The sequence below is a fragment of the Portunus trituberculatus genome, chromosome 18 (assembly GCF_017591435.1).
Source record: "Portunus trituberculatus isolate SZX2019 chromosome 18, ASM1759143v1, whole genome shotgun sequence".
Taxonomy (NCBI): domain Eukaryota; kingdom Metazoa; phylum Arthropoda; class Malacostraca; order Decapoda; family Portunidae; genus Portunus; species Portunus trituberculatus.
This window is the reverse complement of record NC_059272.1, coordinates 25,444,058-25,455,228: the sequence shown is the minus strand read 5'-3', so window position 1 is coordinate 25,455,228 and position 11,171 is coordinate 25,444,058. Positions and strand designations below refer to the sequence as shown.

Here is an 11,171-nt window from a genome sequence, read left to right as displayed (position 1 = left end):
AGCTGCGTGAGTCCATTCGTGCGTGTGTGGCCTTGGTTCATTATTCTTCTTTATACAGCATGATAGTAACTGGTGGTGGTGGTGGTGGTGGTGGTGGTGATACTGCTACGACTACTGCTGGTGCTGCTGTTGCTACTGCTATTATTTCTACTGTTGTTGTTGTTGTTGTTGTTGTTGTCGTTGTTGTTGTTGTTGTTTTTGATGTTGATGTTGTTGTTGCTATTTTTTCTACTACTACTACTGATACTTTTTTCTTCTACTACTATTATTTTTTTCTTCTACTACTACTACTACTACTACTACTACTACTACTACTACTACTACTACTACTACTACTACTACTACTACTACTACTACTACTACTACTGCTACTAAAACTACTACTACTACTACTACTACTACTACTACTACTACTACTACTACTATTACTAACCTAAATGGTAATATAATACGTAATACTAAGCCTATTGTCACCACTATTACTGCTACTATCATTTTTACTAGTACTTCGACAAATTTTATGCAGATAAATACCTTAACACACACACACACACACACACACACACACACACACAATTCTTTGACCACAGAACGAACCACATTTTATTTTCATAGATTATCTGGAAGAAGCTCGACCACAGAGAGAGAGAGAGAGAGAGAGAGAGAGAGAGAGAGAGAGAGAGAGAGAGAGTTACCACATCTTCATGCACGAATACCATCAACCTCTCGGAAGTTTTGAATAGATAAAGGCATAAATATGAATAAAAATGAATAATTGAATGAAATAAGGTGAATGAAGGTGAATAAAAAGAAATGATTTTGCATTTTTCACTATATACATTTCCTTATTTATCACCTATCACTATATTATGAACCGAAAATATGAGGGCAGAAGACGAGGAGAGGAGGAGGAGGAGGAGGAGGAGGAGGAGGAGGAGGAGGAGGAGGAGGAGGAGGAGGAGGAGGAGGAGGAGGAGGAGGAGGAAGTGTATCTCGGTCGGTGGTTTTAAGTTTGCAGCAAAATATGATCAAACGAGGAGGAGGAGGAGGAGGAGGAGGAGGAGGAGGAGGAGGAGGAGGAGGAGGAGGAGGAGGAGGAGGAGGAGGAGGAGGAGGAGGAGGAGGAGGAGGAGGAGGAGGAGGAGAAAGAGGCGAAGGAGATGGAGGAGGAAAAGGAGGAAGAGGAGGGCCAAGAGACCATAACTTGTGGGTGCTTGCTGCCTTTTACCCTCCTCCTCCTCCTCCTCCTCCTCCTCCTTCTTCTTCTTCTTCTTCTTCTTCTTCTTCTTCTTCTTCTTCTTCTTCTTCTTCTTCTCCTCCTCCTCCATCTCTATCTATATTTCTTCATCATAAATTCTCCTTCATACTTCCACTCTTCCTCCTCTACCTGTTCATCCAGTCTTCTCTGTTTCTTCCACCAGCAACTCTCCACCTTCCCTCCATCTCTCCCCTCCATTAATCCACCCTCCCATGCTCTCCCACGCTCTCTCACCCACCCACCCGCCGTCCACTTACCGCCCATACTAAGAGAGAGAGAGAGAGAGAGAGAGAGAGAGAGAGAGAGAGAGACATAATTCTTGGTTCTCTTTATGTCCAAGAAACTGGAAATCGTATCTCTCTCTCTCTCTCTCTCTCTCTCTCTCTCTCTCTCTAAAGACAACAATGATATTTAATAGTCAGTAAACAATAAATGCAGTAATGTTGCAAATACAAATTCTGCCACGATGACTTCAATTAAAGGACAGAAAAAAAAAAATCAGGTAACAGATTGACAAATTTTAGTTCTTAGTGTGTCATATCATTGCCTCACTAATAGATTCCTCGTTTCACCGGATGGATGCTGGACGGAGAGAAGGCAGGACAGAAGAAAGAAAGGAAGGAAGGAAGAAAAAAGAGAGAAAGAAAGGAAAGGAAGAAAGAGAGCAAAGATCAGGAGTATCATAACTAATAAAAAAAAGGAAAGGATTATACAAGAGCGAAATAAAATAGGGTAACGCAGCAGCATCAGACCTTTAGACCCTCGTATGACCTTTGTCTGGATATTACGATACAGAGAACAACAAAGGAATACTGTGAAGAAATGGAGAATAATGGGAGAGATGGAGGAAAAGAAGAACATCAGAAAAAAAAAATGGGTGTAGAGATGTAAAATGAACAGGAAGATTTTGGCAGAGAGAGAGAGAGAGAGAGAGAGAGAGAGAGAGAGAGAGAGAGAGAGAGAGAGAGAGAGAGAGAGAGATGTAGGGAAGTGTAGGAGGAAAACAAGTCGGAGAATCGCGGATATGGAAAAGAAAGGAGAGGAAAATAGAAAATAGCAAGAAGAAAACGGAGAGAGAAAGAAGAGGAGGAGAGAAACTGAAGGAAGAAAAATAAATAAGGGAAAAAAATACGTGGAGAACGAAAAAAAAAAAAAACAAGATAAAAATGGCGAAGAGGAGGAGGAGAAAGCAAATGAAAGATAGAGAGAAGAGAAACTATGAAGAAAAACAATAAAGACAAATGGAAGCAAAGGGAAGGAAGAATATTAAAACGAAAAAAAAGGAACAAAAAAGGAGGGAGCGAGAAAAAGAAAAGTGAAAAGAAGTGAAAGGAAAAGGAAACACATAAAGAGAAGGAGGATGTAACAAAATGGAAAAGAGAGAGAGAGAGAGAGAGAGAGAGAGAGAGAGAGAGAGAGAGAGGCGGCTAATCACCAGGTGTCGCTCAGGAGTCACCGGCGCTTCACTCGGCAAACTTTTCCTGTGCGACGCGACAAACTCAAGGAGGCAAAATTTTCCTCAAACTCAGAAATGACAGAGAATTATTTACTGGTGGACAAGAAAGAGAGAGAGAGAGAGAGAGAGAGAGATTGTATATAGAAAATGTGATAATTGTAGGAAATTTCTCGTTTACAAAGACAAAAACATTCTCTCTCTCTCTCTCTCTCTCTCTAGTTTACCTGCATTCAATGGATACAAAACCCAAATCACCTCTTCTTTTTCCCAACCAAGTTTAACCCTTTTATTCCTCTTCTTCCTCCTCTTCTTTCTCCTCCTCCTCCTCCTCCTCCTCCTCCTCCTCCTCGTGCACTTGCGGCTTTCGCTTAAGAGTCTAACTTTTCATCCGTTTCCTTCCCTCCTTTTTCAGGCTGACTTCCTGCTCCTTCTCCTCCTCCTCCTCCTCCTCCTCCTCCTCCTCCTCTTCCTCCTCCTCTTTCGCTTGTCTTCTTTCTCCTGACCTGCCTGCGCCCTCTCTTTCTTCGCTAATGTCTACAGGAAAAAAAATCCTCCTCCTCCTCCTCCTCCTCCTCCTCCTCCTCCTTCTCCTCCTCCTCCTCCTCCTCCTCCTCTTCTTTCTCTACGGTGTTCTCTGCTTTCTCTCCTTTCTTCATTCTCTTCGTTTTTTTCTTCTTCTTCTTCCTTCTCTTCCTCCTTCTCCTTCCTAATTCTTATTCTTTTATTTTTCTTGGTACAGTCTGCTTATCCTCTCTCTCTCTCTCTCTCTCTCTCTCTCTCTCTCTCTCTCTCTCTCTCTCTCTCTCTCTCTCTCTCTCTCTCTCATTGCCTTTACTTCTTTCTCTTTTTCTCCTTTCACCTCATACTCCTCCTCGTCCATCTCCTGCTCTTCCTACTTCTCTTCCTCTTCCTCCTCCTCCTCTTCCTACTCCTCTTTCTTCTTCTTCTCCTTCTCCTCCTTAAGTCTTGAACACGGTTTCTCCCTAGCATGGATACACACACACACACACACACACACACACACACACACACACACACACACACACACACACACACACACACACACACACACAAATACATGAGATAATGAAAAGATTGAAAGAGATTCGAGAGAGAGAGAGAGAGAGAGAGAGAGAGAGAGAGAGAGAGAGAGAGAGAGAGAGAGAGAGAGAGAGAGAGAGAGAGAGAGAGAGAGAGAGAGAGAGAGAGAGAGATATACAGCCCTAGTCCCTTGAGTGGATTGACTGACAAAAGTTAAATAATCTCTCTCTCTCTCTCTCTCTCTCTCTCTCTCCTTTATAGTTTTATTCTTTTTTTCCATTTTTGTCGTCTTTCCTACCCATTATTATTATTATTATTATTATTATTGTCATTCTTAATAGTGTAATAACATCATTACATATATCTTCTATACTCTGTGTGAGTTATCATTTGTATAATTCCATTTCAATGCTATCGTCCTTTCATAATGCGTCCTTTTTTTTCTTCTGGATCCTTTAAGGCTGAATTCTTTCGTTACTCACTCTTATTCATCAGAATGTTCTTTATTGCAAAAGTTTGATTTAATCTCCATTGTTGTTTCCATATATTACTTCTTTCTTTATTTCTTTATTTGAAATCCTCTTTTAAAATCTTTACGTGATTTGAATTTCAATTTTGGAAGCTTTCTTTCCTTATTCATAGCAATTGAGATTATTGTGAGTTTAATGGGGAAAGTTTAATTTAATTTGGTTTTATTGGTTTCGCTTCTAAGTAAAATCTATCTGGTGCAATTCCTTATATTTTCTCCCTCCTCCTCCCTCTTCTCTCTCTCTCTCTCTCTCTCTCTCTCTCTCTCTCTCTCTCTCTCTTCCCTTGGTTGTTCGCCATGGGAACCTAATTTTCCCGCCAGTCTTGCCTTTAGCAGAGCGAGTGTGGCGCAGCCCTGCCACAGTCATCTTGAGTCCACCTTTCATCCCTTTTCCTACACGTCCCATTTTCGTCCAGGGACTCAAAGAAAACGTGCAACGGTCAATTTCGTGTACCCTCTGCCTCCAGTGAAAGAGAGAGAGAGAGAGAGAGAGAGAGAGAGAGAGAGAGAGAGAGAGAGAGAGAGAGAGAGAACAAGAGGGGGGGGGGCAAGGTGAGATTTCCGTTTTCTCTCGTTTCGTAGTTTTTTTTTTTGTTTTCCCGTCAACTGCGACAAATTTCGTGTCGTAAATTATATCTTTGTATTTATTCAGCGTGGAAAGAGAAAGAGGCAGCGTGAGGCGATATTTCATCATTAGCTGCAGGGTGTCCGCGCGCCATTGCTCACCCACGAAAAATAACAGGAAAAAAGAAAAGAAAAAGAAAAATCTGCTCATATATATTTCTTCTTACACTTCTCTTCCCTTCCTCCTCCTCCTCCTCCTCCTCCTAAACGTTGCTGTCTCATCGTTTTGTTTGTGTTTTTGTTTTGTTTTTAATTCTCTTCGTTTTTTCTTCTTCTTTATGTAGTACGGGTGATGTTCCATTTGTTTCTTTTTTTTTCCTTGGTGTTTGGTATATTTTGCATTTTTTCTTCCCCTTTTTCCTACTGGACCTCCTCTTAGTCTGTTTGTCTCCTTCTCCTCCTCCTCCTTCTTCTTCTTTTTCTCCTCCTCCTTCTTCTTCTTCTTCTTCTTCTTCCTGCTTTTCCTCCTCTTCCTTCTTCTCCCCCTCTTCCTCTTCTTTTCTCTCTTTATACGTATATTCTAAAGTTGTCTGTCATTATGTTTGATTTATACCGTTGGTTTGGATCTCTCTCTCTCTCTCTCTCTCTCTCTCTCTCTCTCTCGTTGTCGTGATACACTGCTGTTTTCCTGTATGATTTACGCGAGGTGTCTTGAAAACTTTGAAGAGAGGGACAACTTTCAACTTCGTCTTTTCGCGACTGAATTACGAGAGTCGGCGGCTGAAGAAACCCCGGAAGACTGGAGCACGCCAGACAGAAGAAGGATAGAGAGAAGCTGAAGGGGGAGGAGAGAAAGTAAATATTGGTGCAAAAGAAGAAGCGGTACTCTTTTTTTTGCTACCTGTTCTGTTATCTGGCGAGAAGAAAGAAAGTAAAGGAAATAGAAAAAGAAACATTCGCGTATTGGTTTTGTTACCTAGCGGAAGAGAAGAAAGAAAAGAAATGGAATAAAAAGTGAGAGAGAGAGAGAGATTCGTATGAAAAAAAAAAAATGAAGTCGTACTCGATCTTGCTTTGTGAACTGGATGTCAAAAAATGCGCCTCTTTTTCGAGATTCTTTGTTGGTCTTGGCCATTGCCCCTCTTAGGAGTACGTAAGAGATGAAAAAACTTGCTTGTATTGATATGTTGCCTTGTGTAAGAAAAAAAGAAAGAGAAAAGGAACACAGAGACAAAAGTGTACAAAAAGAGACAGCCATCTTTTCTTCACGAAAGGAAGAAAAGAAAAAAAGAGTTAAAAGTTAGAAAATCCACACAAGTACTGATACCACATCTATAAAAGAGAGTGGCTGGTTAAAAAGAAGAAATAAAAAGAAGAGTAATTTTGATACATCTCTCTCTCTCTCTCTCTCTCTCTCTCTCTCACACACACACACACACATCCTCTCCTCTGCTTCACAATTCTACTCAACTTTCTTCATCACATTGTCCATCTCTCTCACGTCCGTTGTTTCAAGTCACCCCTCGTCCCTCCATCTCTTTAACTCCAATCTTCATTCATTCATATCTTCCTCTCTTCCTTTTCTTCAGCTGCTTGTTCTTCCACCTTACATTTGTCTTCACCCTTTAGTCTCCTTCTCCCTTTCCCGTGTTGTAATGTGTGCTGATGAAGACACATTTGTTCTTATTTGTTTTTTCTTTTTCGTTCTGCAAGTTCAGTGCGGAATTCTTGAAAGTTCAGGAAGATTTGTTCGCACGTAAGTATTTTGTATCACGCTGCGGCTAAAGTTTTTTTTGTAATGCGTGACAACTCCTATTATTTTGTTCAGGAAAGGATTTATATATGTACAGTTAAAGTTTACAGCCGGAAGTCGCAGTCTCTCTCTCTCTCTCTCTCTCTCTCTCTCTCTCTCTCTCTCTCTGTACGTGGAAATCTTTTTCTTCCTCTTTTTTGGTCCATAAAGGTCTGTTTTTCTCTCTCATCCTTCATTGAATTTTTTTTTCTCATTTTAATTACGACTCTCTCTCTCTCTCTCTCTCTCTCTCTCTGCTCTGTTAAAAATAGTGTTTAATGACGGCAATTGTGTTTTTGACATTGAAGTACCTTGCTTTACGTTTCAGTGTGATGTAACCAATTGAGCCATTTCAGCCAATGACGACACACGATTCATTTAATTACGCTGTTCTCAGTTCCCTACTCCAAAGCACTCCATTGTTTCATTAGAGTTAGCGGCAGGAGACGGTGGTTGGATTCTCGTTAAAGTCTCATGAGAATAGCAGAAACACCCTTGAAAACTCCAATAACTTTCATTTACGGCAGTTAAGAGTAGTGAAGACGAAACGTTTGAGTATATGACCCCAAGTCTCTGAGCCCTATATTCTGAAAACTTCGCTCTCTCCGAAAAATTCGGTTTTAGAATTTATCTCGGAAAATATCAAGTTAAAAAGAATATTTGGGAAATATTTGTAAAAATGCGTGAGTTTTTAAAGGCGGTGCGTGTGAGATTGAGATGCGTGAGAGTTGACAAGTATGCTTGTGATGATATAATTTGATCGTAATTATGTAGTCTTTTGTTAAGAGGAATACTTTTCTTATGAAAAATGTAGGCCATCCAGCCGGTACTTCTCAGCCGCTATGTGTGAGCGTGTTCAGGCTAGCAAGGCTTTGTAGATATTTGCAGTTGTAAGCATTTCCAGCTACATTATGACACGTTTGAACCCGTCTTAACGCTAATACCACCACCACCACCACCACCTCAAACACACGCTAGAGGAGAGACACGTGGATTCATATGACCGTCAGCCGTGGTCATCTCATCTGTGGTGTGCGATGTAATCTTCTCTCCTCCTACACCTTCTTCTTCTCTTTCTTCCCCCTCCTTTTTGCTCTCCTCTCATATCTCCGCAAGCAATATTTCCTGTCCACTTCCAGCTTGCTTCCACTCACAAATGTGTCTTCCTTCTCCTTTGCCACCTTCCAGCCATTTCGTCCTTTCCTCTTTCACCTCCACTTCCTTCACCACTTCCTCCTCCTCCGTCTCTTTTTATCTTCTTTTTCCATTTTTCTTTTTTCTTTTCTTTTTTCTTCTTCCTTATTTCTCTTCTTCTTCTCTTTTCTTCTTTTTTCCCTTTCTTTTATCTTTTATTCTTTTTTACTTTCCCTCGGTTTCTTTTTATCCTCTTCCTTCTCCTTCTCCTCCTCCTCCTCCTCTTTCTTCTTGATTCTTGTTCTTTTATTCTTTTTTCTTTTTCTTTTTTTTCTTTTTCTTTTTTCTTTTTTACGTTCCCTCGGTTTCTTTTTATTCTCTTCCTTCCTCCTCCTCCTCCTCCTCCTCCTCTTTCTTCTTGATTCTTCTTCTTTTATTCTTTTTTTCTTCTTTTCTTTTTCTTTCTTTTCTTTTTTCTTCTTTTTTCTTTTTCTCGTTTTCTTTATTTCTTCTTCTTCTTCTTTTTCTTTTCCTTTCCTCCTCCTCCTCCTCCTCCTCCTCCTCCTCCTCCTCCTCCTTTTCCATTCAGGTGAGGTTGTTTTTCCAGTAGCCGGTGCCTGCCTATTGTGATCCAATTTTGGTGGAAAGCTTCATCTCCATTTTTTCTATTATCCTGAATTTGAAGGTGGCTTCCCTCCTTCCCCTTTCCTCCTCACTCTCTCACTTATTAACCCTTCCTCTCTCTTTCCGCCGTGAAACAGTGGAACCATGCGTGCTTTGGGGTCCGAGGGGTCTCTAAGCGCACGGGTTCAAATCCTGTCCACGGTCCGAGTGTAGGTTGGGCTTCCTCACTCGGGGCAACGGTTTCCTAGCGGGTGGGGTTTCAGATAGGAGGTACCACAAAAAGTATCCCCTTTAGCCCATAGATTCCCGTGAAAAGCCCACATGGTATAAAAAAAAAAAAACTCCTCACTTATATGAATAACACTCACTCTTTGTACAGTCACTTGGTACTGGGGCGGATGGTACTCAAGTCACGTGATTCTCAACCCCTTCAGTACCATGACACATTTTAATATATATTCTGCTTAATATATGGTGATTTTTATACAGCTTCAGAAACTTATGTGGGGATTAAAATAGTGATGATTCTAGGTATTAATCTTCTGACCTCCATGGACCCTTACTAATGTTAATAAAATCGTTTAATCATGCCCAAAACTCATTGTAGAAAAATGTCCCATTACTGAAGGGGTTAAGAAAGACTGGGGGTGGAAAATAAGGCTCAGATCGTTTTGGTGAGCAGTCTGTTATCAAAATGCACCATATCTCTCCTCTTTCCTCTCCATGATAACGCTTCAAAGTTAAGACTCGCAAAGACCACTACGTAAATATGGTTCCATAGACTGTTGGGTGTGATAGCAAATAAGATAAAAACAAAATAAAAATGAAAGCTTGTTATCGTGTGTGTGTGTGTGTGTGTGTGTGTGTGTGTGTGTGTGTGTGTGTGTGTGTGTGTGTGTGTGTGTGTGTGTGTGTGTGTGTGTGTGAGTGTGAGGGTGTGTGTTTTCTTACATACTTTGAGTTAAGAACCATTATTTTTTTCAGGCTTACAAGGGCCGCAAGAAACTAAAATAAAACAAATGAAAAAAAAAATGGTGCAGAGGAATGCAGCACATCACGCTATACAAGTGTGATGATAGCTTAGCAAGAATTCTGCACCATCACCTAAAAAAAAAAAAAAAAAAGAAACTGGAAGAGACAACGTAATAATACAAGAACGTAAGAGAATAAGGGAAGCTGCAAGAATCAATGTACCTTTGTGTTCTTCAGGGAGCTTAGGAACCATTACTGACATTATATTGTGTACACAGCCTTGCTCTCCTCCTACAGGCGATGGGCGGCGCGAGGGCGTGGCAGTGCAGGTGGCGGTGGTGGTGCCTTGCTGCAGTAGTGGTGGTGAGCAGTGGCGCGGTGGCAGCAGCACACACTCCACACAGGTGAGTCTGATGATCTACACATTATGATATCCTGTGGTGCCTGCAGACTGAGCTGTGATGGCCACTAATGATGATGATGTTGATGAATGCTGAATAAAAAAAAAAAAAAAAAAAGAGAGCCGAAGAAAAAAAAAAAAAAACGAAGAAAACGCGAGATATTTGGAGGAAACAAAAAGAAGGTTAATCAAATCTTCCCGGAATAGATGAGAATTCCTAAAAATGAACCTCAATTTCAAGCGTGGCATCGATCTAAAATTCACTTTGTATGGTAATATGTGAAAGTGTAAGACGAGAGAGAGAGAGAGAGAGAGAGAGAGAGAGAGAGAGAGAGAGAGAGAGAGAGAGAGAGCGGTAGAAGAAAGGAGAGAAGAGAGAAGAACAGAGCAAAAGGGAGAAGGATTGCAATAAATGAGGAGAGGAGAGAAGAGGAAACACGAGAGAGGTGAGCTGAAATAAATATGAGGAAGAAAAGATATGTAAAGAGAGAAAAATCGATAAAAGAGAGAAGAGAAGTGTGAGAACATGATAGATAAGAAGAGAAAAGGAGAGGAGAGAAAAAGAGAAAATAATAGAGTAGGTTAGGAGAACGAAAAGAGAGAGGAGGATGGAAAGTGTGTGTGTGTGTGTGTGTGTGTGTGTGTGTGTGTGTGTGTGTGTGTGTGTGTGTGTGTTAAATGAGAGGAAGTCAGAGGAGAGAAGAAGAAAAGGAAGAAGGGAAGAAGGAAGAGAAGATACAATGAAGGAGAGATAAAAAACAGTAATGAGGATGAAATTTAGTCTTATATGGAGAAATCAAACTACATTATCTTCCTTGCCTCTTTCATCACCACTCAATTTGTTTATCTTACTCTTCCTCTTCTCTTTCCTCAGTTTTCTTATGTCTCCCACTTCCCTCCTCCGTTTTCTTTCTTCCCTTCCTTCTTCTCGTTTTCTGTGGATGTATTACGTTGATTTAACTTTCCTCTTTTCTCATTTTTTTTTTTCATCCTTTATGTTCTTCCTTCCTTCACTCATTTATCAATTCAAACTTCTCTCTTCTCTGTCTTATTCTTCCTTGCTTTCTGTCCTTATATACATTCATTTACTTAACTTTTCTCTTTTCTCATTTTTTTTCTCCTTCCTCCCGCTCCTCCACATCATCTTCTTCTTCCTTTCCTCATACTTTTGTCTAATGATTGAAATATTAGGATCTCTTTTTTTTTTTTTTGCTCATTTTTTCCTCCTCATCCTCTTGAATCTTCTCTCTTCCTTCTTCACTGCACCATTGACCTCATTTTTGCTTACTTCTCCTTTCATTATATTATCCTTCCTGCCTCCTCCTCCTCCTCCTCCTCCTCCTACTCTTCCTTTTCCTCCTCCTCCTCCTCCTCCTCCTCTTCTTCTTCTTCTCCGTTTCA

At 40.7% G+C, this 11,171-nt stretch overlaps 1 protein-coding gene across 1 annotated transcript in view; it reads left to right on the top strand.

Moving 5' to 3' along the window:
- The window catches only part of LOC123505394, a 78,456-nt gene that overhangs the window by 23,120 nt on the left and 44,165 nt on the right, over positions 1 to 11,171 (top strand). The window contains exon 2 of the mRNA XM_045256613.1: positions 9,668 to 9,774. Within this exon, the coding sequence (XP_045112548.1) occupies positions 9,668 to 9,774 (107 nt within the window). The remainder of the gene's footprint in view (positions 1 to 9,667; positions 9,775 to 11,171) is intronic.